Source organism: Ursus maritimus, unplaced genomic scaffold, assembly GCF_017311325.1.
Source record: "Ursus maritimus isolate PB19 unplaced genomic scaffold, ASM1731132v1 scaffold_5, whole genome shotgun sequence".
Lineage (NCBI taxonomy): Eukaryota > Metazoa > Chordata > Mammalia > Carnivora > Ursidae > Ursus > Ursus maritimus.
Window position 1 is genome coordinate 15,338,519 of NW_024426663.1, and position 25,078 is coordinate 15,363,596.

The 25,078-nt window shown below is 36.4% G+C and overlaps 1 protein-coding gene across 11 annotated transcripts in view; it reads left to right on the plus strand.

The window, feature by feature from the left end:
* The window catches only part of MCTP1 (multiple C2 and transmembrane domain containing 1), a 506,242-nt gene that overhangs the window by 339,429 nt on the left and 141,735 nt on the right, over positions 1-25,078 (plus strand). For 9 of the 11 annotated variants that reach the window (XM_040622086.1, XM_040622081.1, XM_040622088.1 and 6 more), the window contains 5 exons: positions 10,562-10,664; positions 12,398-12,500; positions 12,833-12,934; positions 13,315-13,389; positions 15,432-15,551. In XM_040622086.1, the coding sequence (XP_040478020.1) occupies positions 10,562-10,664; positions 12,398-12,500; positions 12,833-12,934; positions 13,315-13,389; positions 15,432-15,551 (503 nt within the window). Of the gene's footprint in view, positions 1-10,561; positions 10,665-12,397; positions 12,501-12,832; positions 12,935-13,314; positions 13,390-15,431; positions 15,558-25,078 lie in introns of those variants that run through there. The other 2 variants (XM_040622087.1, XM_040622080.1) reach the window with 2 other exon arrangements.

Sequence of the window (25,078 nt, forward strand, 5' to 3'; positions counted from 1 at the left end):
ATTGTTTGTTATGATATAGTTGTGTAAATAAGCAATATGTATCCTAGAATGATGGATTGGGGAACTGCTGCAAACAGAAAGGATCTGGATTTAACCAGACTTTTTGGGGAAAAAAAAATCTTACCACAGGAATACTTGGGTTATATGACAGTATAGTTAGGAGCATAAATGACGACATGGCCAAGCCCAAAGAGTGATTGCTGTAAAGGATTGATGTCAATGGGAATGCCAAATGGAGGAATACAGGGCTGTTCTTTGTCTAATCTGTTCAATCTATTTAGTAGTGAGTTTGAGGAGATAATTGATGGCTTCCTTATCAAACTTGCTAACATGTACATATATATATATGTATGTATATACCATATGTATATATTATATATTTACACTTTTAAATACTTATATAGTATTATGGTATTTATACATTATATATATGTGTGTGTATATATATATCCATATATGTGTGTAATAAACTTAGTTCAGACTGAAATAATAGGGTTATTAGTTCAACAAGGTGGGCATTAAAGAGTATATATAAAAAGACGTACCAGGATACAGAACAGTAATGTCCTGCTTTAAGAGCAGAAATATAGAAAAAAATTAGAATTTAAATTTAGTTTAAGCTCTGTGTGAATGAATTATGCGCATGTCAATTTTGTTACATTGTTTTACAGTACACAAATTACAAATTGGTTACATTGAATGCAAGGGAAATGTTGAGAATGATACTCACCTCTGGACTCATCAAACACACTGGGGTATGAATTCAGGATTGGAAGCTATTCTTTAAGCAAGGACATTGACAAACAGAGCAGAAGTTATTCTCAATTAGGATATCTGATGTTTTAAAATCAAGTCAATTGAGAACAGCTCACAGAGAATGATAATAATAATAATAACAGTAGTGGCAGCAACATTTATTGAGACCCTATCACATGTCAGACACTACCCTGAGCTTAGAACAAGGATGATCACAATCTCACAACAACCTGATTAGTTACTGTTGTTATCCCCACTTCACAAATTAGAAAACTGAGATGTGGAGAGGTTAATTAAGCAACTGGCCACGTTAGCATGTTGAGAAGACACTGTGAGAACTACTTACACTACTCCTGTTTGCAGTCTGCAGCAGCAAAATGGACTCCACAGGCTCTCGGGTAACTGAATTCTAACATCAGATCTTAGGCAAGTATACCTGATTGGTGCAACCAAATTCACATCTCCCACCCTAGCTGCAGGAGAGTCTAAAAATGTGACCTTGGCCTTTGCAGCCTCTCTTGTTCAGGAAGAGGCACCAGAAGTGAGAATACGTGCTCAGCAAGCCATCCACATTATCCGGCTCAGGGGGGCAGGTAATGAACATGAACCAGGTAATCTAAGTGACAGATGCTATGCCCTTACTTTTTTACCCATTAATTCATTTAAAGTTAAAAAATGACTACAGAGGGCAAATCATAAAAGAGGTAAAAGTAACAGAGACATAATTTTGTGTGGAGTGTGAAGAAGCACTTCCCAAAAATTATAATTGCCAAAAAATGTATCAGAATAGACCTGTGGAGGTGGCGGTTTCCCCATCACTGGCCCAGTTAAACCAAAGCCTGTGAGACAACCTGGTAGCAGTGAGGATTCAAGCCCTAGGTCAGCTTTCGAACTTGGCCTCTGAGGCTTTTCTCCCAGCCCTCAGAATCAGAGATCCCGTAGGAGGTGCCAGGATGAATAACAAACTCTTGAATGAGTAGATATTTTGTAGAAGAGAAATAAAAAGACAAAGATATTTTAAAGACAAAGCCTTGGCAGATGACAATTTTCAGTTTTATTGCCTAAAAATATTTTTTTAAAAAGTTTAATCACCTAATAGAGTACTTAATTTTTTCAGTCTAAAGAATTTTATTCAACTGCACAGGATCTCTCCAGCTAATTAATTTACTTATAAGAGAGATTATCTGAATCCTCTTGCTTTTCTGTGGGCCATCTAATTGAATATATATTTACTATAGGTCCTAAAGTATCTATGAGAACTTTCAAAAACAAAGGAGCTTATAATAAATATTTATACTTATATTTTTAGACAAATAGCTTCCATGTTTCCAATCTTGTAACAAATCACTTGCATATAGTTTCTATATTAAATACTAATTGAAATAAAATCCTTCAATGTTTTTACCATAATTTATCTAAACTCTTTAAAGGTTGTACATAAATTTTTCATAGCTTCTTCTTATTTGACAGATCCCATAGTCTCCCTTTTCTTTCTTTTCCAGTTCTTATCTTTCTCCTGTTATTTCTTGTTCTTCTCTCATAAACTTCAAGCTTCACAGCATATACCAAGATGGTTCAATTTTAGGACTCAAGGATGCATCTTGTTACACACAATACTATAAATATTCTTTTGCATCTAGTTCTAAATCCCAAAGGCAATAAATTCATATTACATTGTGCTTTATTCCCATTGTTCTTAGTCATGGTTCTCAAAGTGTGGCCCGGGAGCTTCCGGGGATCCCCAAAACACTTTCAAGGATCTTTTAAAGTCAAGACTATTTTCATAATAATACTAGGACGTTATTTTCTTTTCTCACTCTCATTCTCTCATGAATGTACAATGAAAAACTTTCAAAGGCCGTATATTGATTGCTCTGATGTTAACATGTAATGGATTTATTCTATCATTTTCAAATGAATGATAGTTTTACATGCTCTCATTTTTAATTTCTAAAATGGTAAACTGATAGATATAATTTATATAGACAAAAGCTTTTTGATGTCCTCAAAAATTTCTAAGAGTTCCTAAAGCTGAAAATGTTTAAGAACTGTTGCTGTAGGGCAATGATCCTCATTCAGAGGAGACAGTATTGCCCTCTTACGCATTTTCAGAGCTTTGTGGGAGAATTTAGTTGCCACAGTGTTTGGGGAGCGCTATTGGAATTTGGTGGGAGTGGGATGGGGATGCTAAATATCTACAAAGTATTAGACAATCTTAACTAGTGAAAATTGTCCTATGTCCTGCAGGATTAAGTATAGACATTGATAATAGGCTTTAAATCTATTTCGTGATTATCTGAGCCCAGATTTCATTCTGAAATATGTATTGTTTACTCAAGTCTTGCAGACTGCTGCCATTTTACACACTAAACACCAAAGACCTTAGGATTGCCTCCACGGTAATCTGGTTCATGATCTGGTTGCCCATGACTTCTCTGACACGTTCCACCATTGTTCCCAATGCTCACTGTGCCCGACTATATCAGGGTCCCTGAGCACACCAGGCCTTTGCTCTAGCTCTTGCTTCTGTTTGGGATACTTCTCTCCAGATATCCATTTGACTACTCCTTCACTTCCTTGAGGTCTTTGCTTACAACTCGCCTTCTCAATGAGGCCTGCTCCAACCACACTATTTACATTTATAAACTATGCCCCTCCCCCACATTCTTCAAACCCCTTGTCCCGCACTATTTTTTTTCTATTTTTCATTGACACATATCACTCCCTAACATACAATATAATGTACTTCTTAATTGTGTTCAATATGTAGTCTCTTTTTCCTCCTTCCCCACTACAAATAGAATCTAAAAGAGCAGGGACCTTTCTTTTTTTTGTTTACATGGCCTGGCATATAATAGGCACTCCATGAATAAACAAACATATGATTTTATTATAAACAACTTTCTATTTAATCCTCCTTTATTATGGCATTAAGGCATTATATGAAATTTTGAAATCATGATTGAGTCTGTTTTATTTCAAAATAGTAAGGAGGGCATTACAAAATCTTCAATATGAAAAAGGATGTATTAGGTCTAATGGGCTGAGAGCCACAACTCTAGGGGGTCGATTTTGCTGCCACAAGGAAACCTAATGCATGACTTAGTGAGAAAAGGGAAGCCCAGTTATTATTACTCAGCCCCAGAAACAGACCCAGTGGGAACCTAGTGAGGAGTGTCAGTTAATGTATTTCTACCAATCAGATGTTTAAAATATGTTTAGGTCAGTTGATGAAAAAAGCAAAGGTCAAAACCCCATCTCCAGTGATAAGGGAAGGATTGGAAGATATATCCAACGTACATGGCTTTTTGTTTTGGTGGACCCTGTGGAATTCCCTCATCTATGTACAACATTGTTATATGTTATGATTGAAATTCCAGTTTGGGGAAAGGACAGATGGCAATCTTGATTATAATTTAAAAAAAAAGATTAAAGTATAGCCATTTCAAACTATGACACCTGAGGAAATTAGACCAAGGAGCTTAATTTGTGCAAGGTGGGCCCCAAATAAAAGGCCCCAATGGATATGAATTGCTTTCCATGCTATTGAAAGCCTTCTGTGTTTTCAGAGACAGGACAACAAAGAGGTGGTCGCTGGGTATCCCCCTACACACACATTTCTGTAACACATCACATCCAGGAAAGTGTGCTACTTGTCAGCAGCAAAATGACCCTGGACAAAGCCCACCGCTGATGGATCAGGATTAACTTTCTATTCTGGGAGCAAGAATATCATTCAGTATCTTTTGAGTGACTTTAATGCTCAAACCAGTAGTTTGCACAAACAGAAGCCGTCCACTTGCCCACATAACAGGTAACAAGCAAGCAGGGGAGGTACAGCCTTTCCCACAGTTCTTTATAAACGTGTCAGTGTTGTGACCTCCAAGAGCAAGGGCTAAGAGTGAGAGAGAATTAGCCAGTCAGCGCATCCCATTCATGCCTCAGTGCTGCTTTGAAGACATCCAGAAAAGATGCCCATTGGAGACAATTCTGACCTCGGTTTGTAAAGTGGTAGGAATGGCTTTTCACCATAAGCATTTAGGTGTTAGAGTATATGCTTTAAAATGTATTATAGATTAACTTTTAAGTTAAGATAGAAGAATCTCTAATTTTAATTCCCTTGGGAGATTTTTTCCCCTTATAAAAATCCGTAGGGAAAATAAACAGCCCCTAGTATTTAACTAGATTATGGATAAATGCACGTTAGTCCTACCGTAATATTTTTAAGTATCTATTGTACAGTCACTACATAACATATATCTAAGTTGCTGTGTTATAGAATCCCTATCAAAGGAATAAAGAAACAGATTTAAGCTAAATATTCCCTATCATAAATTGTTAAAGTCTTCTTTTTAGATAATCGTCCATCTCCTCTGAAATTGTTGGCAATAGAGATGTGCAATCGCCGTAGATGACCAGGGTCACCTCATCCACTGAGGAAAAGTCCTCGCCTCCCTTTCCCTTCCTGTTCTAGAGCTGGAGGATGATACGCTTCTTTCTCCTGGCTCCCACTGCACCCTTCACTTAGCTTTATTGCAGCACTTACAGTCCTGCATTATAATTGTGTATTTACATGCCTCTCATGCCCACTAAACTGTGCGTGCCTTGAGTGCTGGACTATGTCTTAATCATAATTCTGGGACGAGAGGAGCAGGCATTCAATAAGTAATGAATGCTTCAAAAGGTATTCCTATTTCTCTCTAGAAAATTGTCAACATGGAAAATTGCAATGTTCTCAAGCAAGGCTAAGACTCTTAGCTGTCATGGCGGTTAACGCAATCAACCCCACTGCTCCGATCCTCACCGAGCACTGCTGTGATTTCTACCTTGTATCCAAACCCAAATCTTCATTTCCCTGCACTGCAAAAGAGAGGGATAGGCACTTTTTTAGCCCAAACGGTGAAAGTTAAGAGAAAGCCAGTTGGTACCCACAGGTCAGCTTCAGTCTTATGACAAGAATGACTAAGCGGGAGATGAGAGGTTGTATAATCTATTCCCATACATTTAGGTTGTTTAAATAGCCCAAAATTATCAGAAACAAAATATAGTTCAACTTTGGATGCTGCCTTAATTCCTTGCCTTGCACTTGTCCCCGTGCCGTATTGAGTAGTCATCACAGGGAGCTGCTTCGCATCAGTCTTTAGAGCTTTGCAGAATACGGTGTACTTTGTAGACATCCACACTGCATCCCGTAGTCAGTCCCACTCCTCAGATACTCTCGGCAAGCACAGCAGCATATCACGGGGTCTAACTAGAACGATAAAAGGATGAAAGGAAGGAATAATTAAGGAGATAATTAATGGTTAGGTCCATCACTGGTATTTCTGTGATTGTTTTCGGTTGTTTAAGTGGCACATAATCAAGGCTGCAAAATTTAGGAACTGAAAAGCCAGTCATTTAAAGCATCATTTAGCAAGCCAGATAAGCACATTAACTATGTGTAGCCACTTCTTTAAAATAAAACTATGGTGAATGCTTTTTAGTGGAAAGTTTATAGAATTTGATATTGTACGTTTACTATTATTTTGGTTGAAATTGCTGTTAATTTTTAATTACCCTTGAATCATGCAGTGGCAGAAGGATACTTTCTAAATTAGTCGAAAATAACATAGTGTGTAAAGACCTGATGTTGGCATCCATTACTGATAACTATAAAAACATAACTTTTTAGAAGGAAATGATGAATAGAAGTTAAATATAAAATTGGCTGCTCTCTCCTTACGTAAATTTTCCTCTTTGCCAGATTCTAGAGAAAGCGACCATGAGTACTTTGCTGAATGCTTCTTGTCCTTGGGGAAAAAAAGACTGACTTGGCTAAGTTCAAGGAATTGTTTTCCATCAGCAAATAACAGTATCAGGCATAAGAGATTGTTTGCTATTGGCATCTTCAAGCCCTGTTGGTTCTTCCTTTAGGGTATATTCAGAATCTAAGCATTTTCCATCACCTGGATTGTCATAATATCCTCCTCATTCTTCCCACTGCCTCCTCCATTGGCTTCTCTCCACCTTATTCTCCAAGTAGCAGCGGTCAGATGATGTCAACACCTCAGCCCAAATACCTCCAAAAGCTTCTCCTAGCACTTCGAGAGAAAGCCATATCCTACAGAGTCCTGCCACCACCCTCCCCATACCTCACCCAATACTCTTCCCCTTTCCCCCAGTTCATTCCTTCACTCTGGCTTCTTGGATATTCCTAGACACACCAGGCACGGCCATTTCTCTGACCTTTCCCCAGCCTGCCGTTCTAGGTTCTAGCCCAGAGCCCACTTCCTTGCCTTTTTCATTTCTTTGCCCATACGGCACTTTCTCAGTGAGACCTTCTCTGACGGTCCTTTTTAAAACTGCACATACATAGCAGCACTTTTCGTCGCCATTTCCTGTATTTTTCTCTATAGTACATATCACCTTCTAAAATACTGTAAAATGTGTGTTGATTCATTGTCTTTTTCCTCAAGGTAAACACCCTGAGGTCAGGCTTATCATTATTATTGTTTTATGCACTTCTGTCTCCTCAACACATAGAACGATGCCTGGTACATGGTAAGTAATAATTACTTGTTGTGTGAATGGATCTGTGGTCAAAACACTAGCCAGCTCTTCCCATGTGCGTGGCCTACTAACTACTAAGATATGGCACAGCTATTGGGAAAGGTCTTGCCTCGTGCCTTATATTTAAATATATGTATATTTAAGATTTTATTTATTTATTTAGACAGAGAGTGCAGGGAGGGGCAGAGGGAGAGCGAGAGAGAAAAATCTCAAGCAGATTCCACACGAAACACAGAGCCCAATTCGGGGCTTGATATCATGACCATGAGATCATGACCTGAGCTGCAATCAGCAGTCAAGAGTCGGCACTTAGACAACTGGGCCACCCAGGTGCCCCACATTTAAATATATTCAATTAAAGCTATGTTAAATAGTAGCTTGGTCTAAGGTTAAAGTCTCTCTCTCTCTCTCTTTTTTTTTAATGTAAGCACTATTACATTTGGTACAGTGTCTAATATGATCTCTTAAAAATTACCTTGCTTACCCATTTCAAGTTAAAAGCAGGTACATAAAAGAGAATATTTTTGCCAATGATAGAATGCCCCTGGAATTTGATCTAGCCAAATGACTGAGAAGTGGTTTCAGAAGGTGCTCACACTATTTTTGGTGGGTGTGGCATTGTCTCCAGGGCTTCAGTGTCTTCATTCTAATAGAAGAGCGTGAGTGAGAACATAAGTAAGTTGGTGGTCAATGGCAGACACTGGTTTTCCCTAGGGATGGTCTTGCAAACTAATCAACTACACGGTGAGAAAATATGGATAGCCACGGCCTCATGGGCAAAGGTTTTGATACATGGATTAGCTTCTGAACAAGATATGGAAAGTGTTAATCATTAAGAACAGATTTTATTTCTTTAAGACTCCAGAACTTTTGTCAGCAAATACAGGTAGAGTAACAAGGTGGCGATTTAAGGGACTTTCCACGTGGTTGAAAGTCGCTTACACAATTGAATGCAGTTCCTGTGGGGAAAAAAATCAAGTAAAATTTGCATCCTCTGCTGGTAGAAGTTTCAAGTAAAATTTTTTTCAGGGCACCTGGGTGGCTCAGTTGGTTGGTTAAGTGTCTGGATCTTGATCTCTGCTCAGGTCTTGATGTCACAGTCATGAGTTCGAGTCCCATGCCGGGCTCCACGCTGGGCAATAAAAATGAAATAAAATAAAGTAAAATGTTGTCCCAACAGATATTGTTCTCTGGACTTTGTCCTTGTGTTTTACTAATGAAGAAGTGGTACAGTTTTGACTGAGTCTGTTACACATTGCTGATCACTTGAGGGCAAGTAAAACCAAGTCAATTGAAATATAATAGTAACCGAAGTAGAGCAAGTGAAAATGAGGGGACAGAAATGCCCCAAAGTGTTATCTTTACATAGTTTTGTTTTTTACTTAATTAAGATTTACATGAATATACGCATATATGAGAAAAATTAAAAGGAGGTCGCAGGAAGAGTGTGAATGTTCCACTTTTCTTTTAAGTGAAAGTTTCCAACACTAATCTAAAGTTCTGTCTAAAGCGATGGCAGAATAGTGACGTTTTTGACATGGAATTCTATTAAATATGGCTTTAATTTTCTCTGTGATCATTACAGGTAGATATGTTTTCTCTCTCCAGCCCTTTTCTAAATTATTTGAGGTGGTAGCGTGTGTCTTCTTTCTTATGGTATGCATATTACCCAGTACAAAGCTAGGTGAAAAAACTTAATATGGGCCTGAAGAATTAGTAAGGTTTTGGAGATTGTTTGAATACACCTTTTTAGGCTTGTACCTGAATTCTATGGAAGAAAATAAAATTGTTGATATGGCAAATAAAACCTTTTGCACTGTGTTTTAATGAACAAGCTGTTCTTTTTTTAATTCTGTCTTCCATGGTGTGTATCTGTATATGATTAAAAAAAAAAAAAGTAATACAGATCCAAAGGCAGAAATAAAAATATCATCAGACCTCATAGACTTTTGATTCTCTGTATTCAAAATTGTTCCCAAGACCAAAAATTGAAAAGACTGCTAAATTATGCAAGCATCCTGGGGTATATGGGGCCACTGAACTAACACACATGTATTTACACTTTTTTAAAATTTTATAACTAATAAATTAAATTAAAGGTGAGTCAAAGTTTGTATGGTCCATTTTAAGAATTACAATATGGAAAGTAAATACACTGCTGTGTGGGAATACATGGCTTATCTGTCACTGATAGCTAATGGATTCCTTCCTATTAAAATTTAATTGAAAATCTTCAATGATATTTAAGCTTTCACAGAAGTGTAAACTACTGTGACTACAATTCACAATGCATTTAAAACAATTATTCTTTATCATTAAAGTTAATAATATGCACATTAACCTCTTATGTAGTCTAAATCAATATTGTAGTTTAAAAGATATGACCTCTGGACAGTTTTGTCTAAATATTGATTTCATTGTCATTTGTATAAGGTATCAAACAAATTACATGCTGCACTAATATCATTAATGCTGCCCCCATAGAGCCTCTGACTTTATGGGGTTCTTATAATACAGGACATGACATTACAAAATATTGAGGATATCACAAAATATAATTGCCGAATGGGCAAGATTTGATTATGGCAGAACAGACTTGCTGTAAACAGATGATAACTTCCAAATTCTTTACTCTCAGTGGACAGAAAAAAATACTGCTCTTTAACATGCAGATTGGTTGTTGAGGTTAAGTTTCAAGTGGCAGAATCTTTTCTGCCTCTGAGGGTCTAATTTACCTTCTTGTGATGCCAGAGATATTTCAGGAGGGAATCTAAAGTCACGTTAAAATGGTGTCATTCTGTAATGTAGCAGTTTTCTACAACATAAACTTGTTTAGAAATTTCTGTTAAAAGTTACTAATGAGTCGGAGGAGTTGGAAAATATATGCATAAAAGTGAAGGGGTTGTGAGCCTTTCAAATGATCTTTATAGAACTGAATAAAAATTGACGGATGGGCATGCATCGCATTTTCTCTCATAATAATTATTACCATTTTTGTAAAAAAATAAGTACAAATTGAAATACCAGCTGCATAGTTTCATCTCTTTTACTTTTTTCAGGTTCTAATTTGCTATGAATCACAATTGTTAACACTCTCCAGTTACATCTAACTCTGTTTTGATGTTTAAATTTTTTAAACTGTATGTTACTTTTTGTTTCTCGTAAAACTTTCAGAAAAGCAATGTGGCCATAATCATGATGCTGTGAACTGTGGGAGTTATTTATACTAAAAATGTTCCCCCCAAATCTCTTGTAGGTAAAAGTGACCCATTTTGTGTAGTTGAACTGAACAATGACAGGCTGCTGACACATACCGTCTACAAAAATCTCAATCCCGAGTGGAACAAAATCTTCACATTGTAAGTAATCATTACCTTGAGCTCATTTCAAAAATGGAGCTAATAATATTTATTTTTGAGATACTAACTGATGAACAACTCAGCATCTGGACTGCCTCTGCTAGCAACAGCCAATATCGTGATTGTTATACCTTTCTGACAGTGAGACCTGGGGCAAGTGTATGCCATTTTTCTTTGTTTTCAGATTTTTTTTTAAACTGTGATTTTTATATGGTTTGACTAAGGATTTTGCTCCCATTAACTGAATTGCCATACTGCTTCTTCCTTTTATACTTTCTATTGAAATTCTCCCCAACTGCATTGACACCAGGGAGGACAAAGCTCTATTTGTTCCATTGCTCAAATCAGCAAACAATCCAGTCTCAGATTCAGAGATGCTTTAGTTTTGCTTTGTTGCATTTTAATACAATAAGAATATTAAGTGTTGTCCTAGTTACCAGAACACCATTAGGGTTAATTTTCCTTTTGTTTTAAAAAAGTTTATAATAATCTTTTAACCACGCACTGTAAAAGCTGCGTACCAGCACCATAGTATCTCTTAAGTTCGGGGTGTGTGTGTGTGTGTGTGTGTGTGTGTGTGTGTGTGTTTTAAACTGGGCTTTAGAAACGAACTCTGAACAAAGGAAAACTCTCCACACAGAGTACTTCTTAAAAGTTTTCTAACATAGTTTTATTTTTTTGTATATGAAAACTGCTAAATTCCTCATTAATTTCTTATAATGTCTCTGCTTAAGAGTAAGTAATCAGATTTAATTATCTGACCAATTTATCTTTAAGGAATTCCACATTTTTATAAGAGATGAAAGCCTGGTCAGGAGACTTGCACTCCTAAGAAGGTTGTTGAGAGTGTTTTTCTCTGGAATGCATAATTGAATGAATAGGTTTGATTATTATCAAAGCCATTAATTGATTGTGCCCTGATAAAGCCTCTCCTCACATGTGGTTGCAGTCTTTCAGTAATGAATATATTCATTTTTTTTTGTTTTCTCTTAATTCATGTTTTCTTGGTAAACAGTTGGATCAAAGAATAAATGTTATCAGCAATTGGGGTTTATTTTTCCAGAAACAAAAATGAAGAGCTCGCACAGTTGTTTATTAACATACGTTGTCTTTGGAACATAATGGGACACTATTTAATTTCTAAATCCTGGGGTGGTACAATAGCTATCAATGTTACATTTTCTCCATTCTGTTTTCTGTGTTGGTAAATTCTTACTATAAACGTACCAAGAATAAGTCAATGTTTTGGTAAGAACTGTAAACAAAGGAGATGTCCTACTATTACAAAAAAAGAAAAATTATATGAAATATACTGTGACTCTTGATGATACAGAATTTAGTGGAGTTTTACATGGGGTTAATAGGAAGGTAGGAATTATTGTGATAATAATGAGAGGGAGAAGTCTCAAAAACATCAGTGCCACTTATTGATTTTTTTTACACTAATTCTGTGCCCATCCAGATGGAAAATTATATTTCATTAAAAAATTATAACTTGAAATTACAATAGTGTTCAAAGTTCAAGATAATAGAACCATCACTGTAGTCTACAAAGGTGCATTATGGGAAATTCTGTCAGATACCAAGCCACCTTGTATATGTGTATATGCAAATGGCATACATAAGAACGCATACACACAAAATCAGCTGGAGCCATCTAAATTTTCAAAAGCATTTTTGTTCTTGTTCCCCACTGATGAAGTCTTTTCTTCTTACGTATATTTATTATGCAGCAACATTAAAGATATCCATTCAGTTCTTGAAGTGACAGTTTATGATGAAGATCGGGATCGAAGTGCTGACTTTCTGGGCAAAGTTGCTATACCATTGCTGTCTGTAAGTTTTATTCACCTGACACACTGCTCTGTGTTGCTTTTGCTCAAGGAAGAAAAAAAAAACCCCTCAGCTCTGTATCTGTCATTTCTCAACCAAGGTCTGTAATAAGAACACTAAAAATTTTAACATACTCAATTCACGGCCATGTTGAATCCCATGATAGTTAATTTTTCCTGACAGACTTGATCCTGGTAATGAACAGGTACTTGTCAGAATTGCCACAGTTGTTTTGGGTTCTCTGTCAGTTTCAGCAGCTGGGGGTCAAAGGTCACTGAGGGAGTGTATTCAGTGGAGACCGCGAGACAGACGGCTGTCATGTCCTTTTCCCGCAGATTCAAAATGGTGAACAGAAAGCCTACGTCTTGAAAAACAAGCAGCTGACAGGGCCAACAAAGGGGGTCATCTATCTTGAAATAGATGTGATTTTTAATGCTGTAAGTCTTAACTTTGGCTTTTTTGTACTGCTAAAGAGTTCAGTTTCATGAAAGCTTTTGTTCCTGATTTGTAGAGAATTTCTGTCATTCCTCATTTTCTCTAAACCTTGATGTATCCTGGAGAATACGCTTCTGCCACTGCCTGGCACACCCACACTTTCTGTTATAGTTGGCGGCTGCCACTGCGGCTGTGCTCCGGCCGCTGCCTGCCGGCGTAAGAAGGGGAAGCGCGTGCGTGTGCAACTGTATACATTTATATTTTATGAGCACAGCAGCCAGGACTTTGAAACTTTAGGAATTATTGCAAATTGAACTGCGTGAAAAACTTGTAAACATTTGTAATATATGAATCCATAACAGACACATATGTTGATGTATAGGTGAAAGCCAGCTTACGAACATTAATACCCAAAGAACAGAAGTACATTGAAGAGGAAAACAGACTCTCTAAACAGGTAAAAAGCAAGGCAAGATTAATCCCTCTGGGAAGACCTGATTATAATCTGTAAAACATCTAGGTAAATTCAAATAAACTTTGGAAGTGTGGAGGGGGGAAGACTATGGAATTTTTGATCCTCTACTTATGTGAAATGGCTCTTTCTTTTTTTTTTTTCTTTCTTTCTTTCTCTCTCTTCCCTTCCTTTCCGTAAGAGATCAAAAACAAGGACAATACCAAACTAATAAATTGGATGGGGGTGGTCAGAATGGAAAGGGGATAGGGTAGGCGCTGCGTAGAACGGATATGTATTCATGCATTAGCCAAAGAATGATCATTTTGAACATAAAATACTGTCTGATTGCCATGGAATGTGTAAATGAGAACACCAAAGGCTGAGGTTCAAATATATGTCCAGACCACCCACAGGTATGATGCAGGTGTGTGTAAAGTGAGCCCTGGGTAAAGCTCTTCCCTCTAATCCACAAGAGAGAGGGCTCCATCTTTTAAGGGAAACCTTCCTGTTAATTAGATTTTGACTATGGTCTTTTAGAAGTGAACTTTTATTGGCACTTTTAGCTAAGAAAATAGAAAATCAGCCCATCTGATTTTTCTGTCATGAAGAAATTTTAAATAAGACTCGATATCTTGTAATTAGACATAGATTTAAATCAGGTTTCATATCAAGTTAAGAAAGGGTGTTAAGCTACCTCTTTAAAAAAAAATGTTTACTTCCAATTAGCGCAGCTAAAATAAAATGTTTTTTTGCAATGGCTATAAAGTTTAAAGAACTCATTTGTGTGTGTTAAAATATTTAACAATTTTCTGTGCTATTAGAAGACTAAAATTAGTTTTGTTTTTAATCTAATCAATTCACCATAAACAGTGGGATCTTTGGTTGTTTAAAGACAGTGCATGAATTACAAATGCAATATCTATCTAAATAGAAATACAGATTACATTTTTTTCACAATTATAGATAAAAGTAATAAAAGTAACTCTAAAAGGAAGGTGATCAGGGGAGGAAGGAAAAAAGGAAACAAATAGGGTGACTCTTTTTGTGAAAGAATTTCAATTTTAACAACTTGTTAAAACTGGTATGCCTGTACATGCATCTATATTTATACACACACACATATACATATTTTTTCCAAATGACCTCAGGAACCTTTACATAACTACTTCTTTAAAATGCCAGATCAGTATTGAAATATATTTGGCATCAGCAAAATATGAACCTGCAGACAGATTATTCCAATTGTTAACAGAGCTAGATATTTTTTGTACCATCATCTAGTATAGGGGCGATTCTGTTTATAGTTGTAGTCATGCCTTGTTTTAAATCTTAGATTTGAATTGTATCAATTCTCATATACCTTTTTAATGAAAGATTTTATAAAGCACTTGGTTACCATAAATATTTTCCTAACTCCAAAATTATGAAAAAGCAATGAGAAAAATCTAGGTTAAATTGATTGTGGAAGAGAGAGAGAGAGAATTAGAGAAGGAGAGATAGAGAGAGACTGAGAGAGAGAGACTGAAAAATTAATAGTAAATAAGGGAGATTCCAACAAAAATCGTGAAAATCTTGTTTTCTGTAATAAAGCAATACTTGACAAGTTTTCCTCCAAGACATGAAATGAAAACATTTCATGTTATCCATTTCGCTTTGAAATATCTTGAAGTTAAAGCACTTAAAGAATCTTAAAATCACAGTGAGATTTAAGAGTTAAAGAAATTTATTTAAGGTTCAGAGTATATAAATGTTTTTAATCTGTTGGAGTTTTTTTTTTTCTTTTGAACAAAGGTAGCCCGACCCACATAATAATATTATTTAAGAAAATATATTTAGCTAAGAAATTGCTCTTGTAATTCAGTTCTTTCTACTCTCTCCAGAGATACTTCTCTTCCTTTAACTTGTGAGCCAAATTGCGTTATATTCTTACAACTTTATTAACTTTCTGAATCCTTTTTAAATCACACTAAGCTTGAAGAATTTTGTACTCTATCTGATGGTTTTTAGTCTTGCAAATGCTGATAATATTCTCATCTTCCTTACAGCTGCTACTAAGAAACTTTAACAGAATGAAGCGTTGTGTCATGGTGCTTGTAAATGCTGCATACTACATTAATAGTTGCTTTGACTGGGATTCACCCCCAAGGAGCCTCGCCGCTTTTGTGGTATGATAATTCTTTATTACTTACATTGTTATTCATTAAATTCAGTAATCATAGCTGCATGTTTCTGTGGCTATAGTAACAGTTAGGTTGATGTGGCCATTTTAAAAACTCCTATTTTAAGACTTGACTGGACAGATTTGCCGTGGGCAGGAACCTGATGGATCGTTCAAGGTCCGAGTCCAAGAATACACATCCACTCCCCCCCTTCAGATTTCCGGAAAGCAAGATATCTCAGCCAATATATAATTTTCTCCATGACAGTTAAAAAGTAAAATTTTACATATTGCATAATTCCAAATCCCAATAACAGAGCCAAGAAAGGGCCTTAGTGTTAAAAAAAATTAATAATCTCGACCATCCTCATCTTAATTTTATTGTTCTATAGACTTTTTTTCAAAATAGGAAAATCGTTGGCAGCAGGATGCTAGTTGGTACTGTTCAAATATGTGAGTCAGTTGGAAGTGGGTGTGACCTATTTAAGAGACGTTTTATTGTTTCTGAGATTTTCAGTTTTTAAAAAGGCACAAGTGAGAATTTGATAGATCCAAATAGTCCTCTAACAATGTTCATCTTGTGGCCTTTTACTTTGGTTATTTAAAAACTGCCGATGAGACCAGCTTGCAGAGCTCGAAAATCTGAGAGAATACTTTCCTCTGAGCTTTAGCTGGGATTTTCTGCTCTCACATTAGTTTTGCTTATTCAGGATTTGAGTTTGAAGTTTAAGTGGAGTCCTTCTTTCGAAATCCTTTATTTTATTGTCCTATTTGTTAGACTATGAGTACCTTATGCTTCCTTAACAGTTTCCAAGTTAGCAGAATATGACTTTATTATGGGGGCTTATAAGAAGAGCCTTAATTATAGTAACAAATCAACATTTTAGTATTACCATTCAAACAAGTGTATGCACATCTGTTTAGCACTTTGAGCCCTGTCCTCCTCTCAGGCCTTGTATGGGACTTTCATTAATGTCTGAGCACATGGAACAAAGAGTGAGTATGTCCCTTTGTGTTGTAAGTTACCAGAAAGTTAGGCGGCCAGCTTCCCATAGACATGTTGTTGTCTCCTTAAAGAAAGCAATTGCCATCATCATTAAGATTGAGAAAAGAAAATCTGCCTCTTTGACTATTCTTTTATTTGGTGCTTTCACGTAATAAATACGTTGGGGTACTGTTAAGCAAACTTTATTATGATTTTTCGCTATCATAGAGGCACTTTGATGTTAATGAGGAAAAAATGATACTGAGTGTCTGTGTATATTTTACGCCATTACTTCCAGGTTCTGTGGGGCCTTATAACAGACACAGTAATATTCTCCTGAAAATGCCATGATGCCATCTTTGATTCACTCTTTCCAAAGTCATTCCCCACAACCATTTGCAAAATTTGAAAACAGAGAAATCTCTGTAATTATATTATTTGTTCAGGAACATCATTTCGAATGCTTTAACATTACAATATGTTGTGTAAGCCTTCATAAACTCCCTCTGGCTTCTCGAGGTCACTCATGTGAAATGAATTCAAGATGGCAGAGACTTTTTTTCCCAATTTTCTTCTGATTAAAAAAATCAGGCACTGAAAGTCCGAGAAACTTCGGTACATGTATATGATAATACTTGAGTGGTTTCACTGTAAGGGAACCAAAGTTCACTGGGGAGGAAAGTTAATAATATCTCTCTTAGTTTGTAGTTAGTTTCCAACAGCCTTGGTCGTACAAACCACAAACTGACCGCACGATGCTTGCAAAAAAGAGGGGGAGGCCACCGCGAAGGTAGGAAATGGATTGCAGACACGGATAGTGAGAAAAGAGGCCTCACAAGCTGCACGTGAATGTGTAGTAAGAGTACTTTTGAGAAGAAACGATAATATTAACTGTTTCATTGAATAGAAGCACTGAATCACATTCTATTGAATGTGATTGAAATAACAAATAATAAAACTGACCTGCATTTATCTAGACCTGAGCTGGGCATTCCATGAGAAGGGGGCCCTACTTGTTTCACCCTGGTACTCCAGCATCACCTGCAGAGTATCTCACACTTGTTAGGCTCCCAATATAAACGGCTATCTGAATCAATAGACCAGCCAATAAACCAGTCAATCAGTCTGAAAATTTTTCTAAAGTGAAGAAAGTCTTCTTGAATTCTGCCAGATAAATAAGGCCTTGCTCTAGTAAAGCTGGTTATTAAATGATGATAGACATAGCTTAATGCTCTGCAGCAATTTTCCCTCGAATTTCACTTAAATTCTAATGAATTTAATCCTCTAAATAATAAATAATAATCCTCTATATAATAACTAATATATAAAAATATATTATTATGTTATATAGATGCTATATAGAGGCTATATATATGTTATGTAGATAACTAATATAAAATAATATAATAATCCTCTAATAATAATATAATAATCCGCTATATAATAACAACTCATACTTCCTGAGCATTTATGTGCCAGGAAGCTGTTTTACAGGCACTAAAGCATGAAAGTGCTTTTCAGGCGTAAATGAATTTAATGTTCCCAACGACGTAATTATAAGATAGATACTATTATTTTCCCGATATACAGAGTAAAAAACTGAGGCAGAGAAAAGAACCTTGTCCAACGCACACAACAGATATTATTTTCTTTCTAAAAGAGCTTTTAAATTATGCACCTTATAATATAAGTATCATAATAATTCAGAAAAAAAAATACTGTTGTAGGATTTTGATTCATCTTACAGATATTAAATGATGTATTTAAAAAGGAAATATTTCAAAGATCTCATTGCATAACCAGAGCCTTTTTAGGCCAATGTATTGAAAAGAACTGCTTTCCATTAGGAGGAGAGTATGAGCAGCACCCCATTGTTACAAACATATTGTTCCCATCATTCCCTGTTGATGGATCTCGGGTCTATTATTATAATATTGGTTCCACTTGGCCCACTTTTTCATAAATGCAGCTGCTTCACGGAGCACATGCATTTGTACCATTATGTGGCTTGGTTTTAGGCCCAGATCGGTAAACTTTATGTTTAAGTGCCTTTTTTTTTCTATTCCATTTTATTTTTCTTTGCTAATTTTCTATCCAAAAATAAATGTAGAATAATGAAATCAAAATGGAAAAACAATAATTTTTTGTCCCAATGTCAATTAAAGTGGAAAGCTTAAGAAACGCAGGGTTAGAGCTGCTCCAGCCTCTTTGGCACTACCTGTGTGTTCTGGGGAAGATGCAGAGCTGGCTGCCGAGATTAGAAGCTGCAATCGGCCTGGGAGGTGAGGGATAAAATATAGGCAAGCATGTTCCTGAGAATGTCCTTGTTATTGTGTGCTATGAATTAGGTTTTTAAATTTTACTATGAATATTGTATGCCTAAGAGCAAACACAGACGTATGTGGCGCAGAAGGCCCGGCTCGTCTTTCGGAATCATCTATTGTCGACGTGGAAATGTCTCATAAATTGGGTCTAATTTTCATCAGGCTCCTGACCAGACATTTGTGTTCTTGTGGACGTCAGTGGGTGCAACATGGAAAAAAAACCAGAGTGCACACTCTCTTTCTCTTCAGTACTGTCATTTCTCACTGTAATGAGCACAAAAATAATTGGACAACTGAGCTATCAGTAAAAGGACACACTTCAGTGTGCGTCAAAGAATTATTTTACAGGACAAACTTTAATCTTTAAATGTGATTGTAGATAATTTGTGGCACCATCTGTCCATTTGGAATTGTTTTAGCCTTTTCTGTCGTTATACAGTGAGTGCCGCTGTGTTTAACAGTAACATTTGATATTTTACACATTTAATTTCTGTTCTGCTGTGTGGTCCTTAGGGAATGGAGCGCTAGTGCTACATGAGAGAGACAAAGTATTGATCAGTTAACATTTCAGCTACATTTATGTATGTCGCAAAATTAATGAAAATGCCAGACAAAAATGTCAGAGTGCACAAAAAGGTAGAATTTAAATTTGGTAGTTTAATGAAAAGTTTAAGATGTGCATTATCAAAAATGTCCTCTTGCCTTTAAAGTACAATTCCTAACAGAATAACTACGGGGAGACACATATTTTACTTAGAGGAACAATGAACATGAATTATGAAGGGATGTCAACCCCTCAGAGTACGTTGTGTTCCAGAACGGGCATGTTTGAATGCCTAACTGTTACTCATAAAATACATTTGTTTCTGTTCATATCTGGAAGGCTACTGGCTTCAACCCTCTGTACTGACCAGCCTATGAGGCAGGCTTCCTACGGAGATTCTCCCCCCACCTAGGTCTGCCTTGGTATCCCTGTGTTCCTTTTGTGTCCAAACTGAGAATTCCCTCTACAGCAATTCATCCAGGCCACTCTGGTTCATTACTCGTTCCTTTCTGGGTCCTTTTCAAATGCCTGGTTTTCCTTTGCTTCCAGAAAATTTGTGCTCCACCTTCATTCAATCCCCATTTTAGTAAAGGATCACACTCGGGACAACAGCTACTCTCAGAAAAGCTGGGCCATTATGCAGGAAAAGAGAAAAACAGAGATGATGTATGCAAAGAATGACACGAGGCAGCTCTGTGTAGCCAAATGATTAAAAAAAAAAATAGAGGAGGCATAAGCAAGGGAGGAAGAACTGAACTTGCAGAGGCGTTGGGAATATAATACAACGATCTGAGGACAATAGGCTCACGAGGATACCGTATCGAGTATTTTCTGTGGAGAAAGCCTGCTGCTATTAGACAACATATGGATTTTTCTAAAAGTTATTATAAACAATAAGGACATTTTAAGTGGCTTTCACGTTCAAGGACTAAAAAAGGGGACGTTGCTTAAGAAGAAATATCAATGTGAAAACAAAGGCATATCTACATCTCCATGTAGTTCCAGTCTCAGCATTCATGTTAGCGAGCAATGTGGGGGGATTGTACTGGACATAGGAAAGGTAACACTAAGATTCCAACAGAAATGCCTATTCTCAACATTTAAGAGGTATCAGTATTACCACACCAACAAAATTACACTTCAAGTCTATGGCAGTTTTCAAATGATTTTTATGGAAGCTTTTGTTGTTGTTGTTGCTACAATTATTTTTTTAGTGCTAAGCAGAAAAACTGGAAATGTCCCAGATGTAATTGTTGTTATTTTCTCTGCCACAACAAAAACAGAAGGACCCTCGAAAATCAAAGAAACAAGTACTAAAGCAAAATGATCTGTAGCTCATGGTCCTATCCTTGCGTTCTCTCATTTTCCTAAAATTATGTAAATCAAAATTTCCTTTTGTTCATCCTTCTTCATTTATGCTTTCCTCTGAAAACACTTATTAAGTTTACTAAACAATACTTCCAGTCTAATTTATACAAATTTTAAAAGTACATTAAATATTTCCTTTACAAATGTGTGAGGAGAGAAGAGAGCCTATATAGAACTTCATTGATTTAGAAGATTGTATACCTCCAAAATGACCTAAAATTCCTTTTACAAAGTCAAAGACTATTGTCACTTAGAAGATTCCAGTACTACAATTTTCTTTTCAGTAAATAGATTGTGTGTCCAATTCATATGGACATACTGACACTTTAAGTTGATACTCAAACTCTACATTTTTTTCCCTAAAATTAATTTGAATTCCAAGGAAGAAAAAAATTTTCGAACATTGGCCTATAAAAAATTAGGTTTTCTAAGGGGTGCCTTTCACAAAACACTGCCTATAAATTCTTGCAATTGCATAAAAGCCCCTCAAAGACCACAATTTAAGAAGTGAGTTCAGTTTTAGGATTGATCGCTCTAGGCTAAAAATCAGCCGTGAATCTTAGGAAATGTAGCAAGTCAGATATTAATGGAACAAAGCATTTCGACTAGATTTCTCTCATCCTTCTTAAGGAGTGATGCTACAACTCAATTTATAGATCTATTTAAATGTGTCGTCTTCTTGTTTTGTATTTCAGTTGTTACGTCTACAAAGGCTGCACCTCCTCAGATCAGCGCATAGTTCTCTTTAAATGGTGCCAACACCCTTTTTTTGTTGTCTATTTTCATAGATGTCAGCAAAATGGCCTCCTGCTCTTTGGAGGATATAATCACCCAAGACACAGAGTCCACTACTCTCTGAAAAGCTTATTCTTCTGAAATTTTATTGTATATTTACAAGAAGACTTTAATTCTTAAAGCATGTCACAAACACATTTTCTATTATCTCTACTCTCCCTCCTCTGTCCTGTAGGGTAGGAAGTAGTAAAATGCTGTAATCTGGGACGTACTCTTCTATGGATGATTTAGGGAAAATTAAAACTATTTCACTTTTTCCCAGGTACAGTGCTATTGCACTATATTATAATTCAAACAGAAACTGCAAATATCACAAACATAACTGTGATACCTCATTGAATTCAGGAATTAGCCTTCTTGTGAATCTTCATGGTTTGTGTAATGAACGCTGGGGCAGTCGGGGACACCAGGGCCTCAGTGTGGTCTCCTTCTGGCTGTATGGCTGCTGTCCCACTTCACTTTAAGCATTACTTCTCAGGTAGTTTCAGCCTCAGGAGACCCTTACAAATATGTTACTTTGTCCAGATTTTATAACTGAGTTGACTTAAGGATCAAAAATTATAAAATAATGAAATCATTACTCGTCCTCAGATTCCTAAACCAATGTTCTTGTCCTCTGAAGAGTTTTCTACCTTCTGGCTTCAATTTAAATTTTTTGTGACGAAAGAGCAAGCCACATTCTATTGTGAAATATTATCATGTAAAGTGTTTTTGCAAAGAAAAACATTTAAATGAATGAGATAATTCTGTAATTTATTTTACTAAGATTTTGCAAAGTAAGTAAAAACTCTTCTGAAAGGTTGTCAATTATCACAGAAATGCAGTCAGTAAGTTTACTCAGCACATATTTTCATGCCCCCTTGTATCAGGTCAATATTAAGAAATAGGAGTAGAATGCTTTCTTTTGTTCCGTTTTTCTATTTTGACTAGTCATGAAGATGTCCCTTAGAATTATGAATATATTAGAGTTAATTTACCAAAGGAGAAGCCAACCTGAACACTGTTAAGAAAGTTGTTTCTATTTTTTGTGGCTCCTTCTCTTGCCCTCCTTTTACGACTTTGACCATTACAGTCAAAGTTGGCTATAGGCCTGGTAGCCAGTCTTGCCAGAGTAGGTCCGGGAGTTACGACTCCACGTTGCGCCTTCTCCTTTGCTGTGACAACAGAGGCCCAACACTCGGCAAGTGGTAACATTAGAGATCAGTAAGAGAGGAAAGATGAAGGAGTAACCATTTCTCAGTTCACAACAGTCATCAGATATTGGCTCAAAGGGACGTAATGAAGAGAAAATCAGAGAAAAGCAAGAAAAGCTGTAAATTATATTAAAATGTCAATAGATATTTGGGTGAAAATGAAAGGCAACCTTGATTTTAAGAATGGAAAAAGAAATGTTGGAGGTAAAACTTGACTTTTATTTTATCTTGAGTCAGTATTCTCAGTGGGTTTTTTTTTCCATGTTCAACGCCCTAAGAAGAAAATTTTCATTAAATGAGAGAAAACAAATGCTAAGGAATAAGATTTTCTCAGGACATGTTGGGTTTTGGAAGGTCACAGATCACTGTAATATCTAAGTTTTTTTAAATACTCCCCTAAGGGGGCTCCTGAGTGGCTCAGTCGTTAAGCGTCTGCCTTTGGCCCAGGGCGTGATCCTGGAGTTCTGGGATCGAGCCCCACGTCAGGCTTTCCCGCTGGGAGCCTGCTTCTTTCTCTCCCACTCCCCCTGCTTGTGCTCCCTCTCTCACTGGCTGGCTCTCTCTGTTAAATAAATAAATAAAATCTTAAAAAAAAAAAATTCTCCCCTAAGAACCAATTTTTGCCCCCTTGGGTGCCATATTGCCCCCATTAAGAATGCATGATTTTAAATGAAGTTTAATGTGAGCTTAACTATGTTTATTTTCATGCTTTGGGTAGTGAAGTCTAGTTTGGATTTTCTGTAGTTTGCATACAATAGAAATTATTCCCATAGGTAATCAGTCTGAAGAAAGATAATTTGTGATCTCAATACAAAATTATTGACTACATTGGAGTCCAATTAAAGAAAGGATTTTGTTTGGCTTCATAGAGATTAACGAATTGAATTTTCCCCTTATGAAAATCCATATGGAAGTTTTCTTCTCTATACCAATTCCAAGGGTGCCTTGTTGTGCTTCACTGACATGGAGAAGTGGGGTGAACATTAATTCTGGCCTAAGTAATATAACCTCCATCATTATGAGGGTTTGATGGGTTTTGTCTATACATTGCCCTGTATTTATGACTAGTAGATAATCTTTATATTCTTAAACGAATATCATTATGTCAGAGATATAAAAGCATACTTCATTAGGCTTGATTACCTATTAGATCTTCATTGGAAGGGAAGGAAAAAGGTTGTGAAATAGAAGTCATTTAAAACAGTGAAGATACATGTTTTACTGGCTGTTCTGCATGTCAAGTTTTCTAATTCCCCATAGGAATCCAAAAACTTTTACTATTGCAATTTATCAATAATATGTAAATATATGATGTTTTATATTCCACTTAGCTCTACACAAATAATTCTAGGGCATTTTCCATTGTTAGCATTCTTGCCAGGCAGACTTCAGACAATGCTTACGTGTTTGAAAAAAGAAATCTATCATTCAGTTTTGTCATAAAATGTTGGTGAAGTAAATATTATTTCCCTTAGTCAATTACAGAAATCTTTTAGATTTAACTTAAAATAATAGATTGCCGGATGCCTGGGTGGCTCAAGTCAGTTAAGTGTCTGCCTTCGGCCCAGGTCATGATCCCAGGACCCTGGGATCAAGTCCCTCATTGGGCTCCCTGCTCAGCGAGGGCCTCCTTCTCCCTCTCCCTGTGCCCCTTCCCCCTGCTTATTCTCTCGCTCTCTCTCAAATAAATAAATAAATGAATAAAATCTTTTTTAAAAAATTTTAAAATAAAATAAAATAATAGATTGCCAATGTTAAAAGTAGTCCATTAATTACCCACAACTTCCTATACTGAAGCCGTATAAAGGAGGTGTTACATTTTGAAGCATGTTAGTAAAGCAGTGGTTGCTACTCAGAGAAAACTAATTTATAAATGTAGACGTTCAGATAGCAGAGTTCGCTTTTCCTGGCTAGGTGGCGATACTGAACATTTTTCTGCTTGTGTTTAAATTATTTTAAATAGAGTTTGGCTCTTCCATTGCAAGAGCCTCTTACATGCCTCAACCGGGACGCTGGGATTTATAAAGGAGACCTTTAACCTAGGTTCTGCTAGCTTCTCTGGCAGTCGTACTATTTCTTTCATTTTTTAAAAAATTCTCAGAGTATGAGACTCCTTCCACAATTTCTAAGTCCTACATCTCAGTTGATGTGTGCTTAAAACTAAATATTTTTCTCAAATAGGGTCCCGACCTTCAAATAAGATGTAAGAGTCTGTTTTGTAAGACAGTTGCTTAGACTTTAGAACACATTTCCCCACAGTAGCAATGTCATAAATAATGACAGAGAGCCACTAACAAACCTGCCAATCCCTTGGGGGTGTACTAG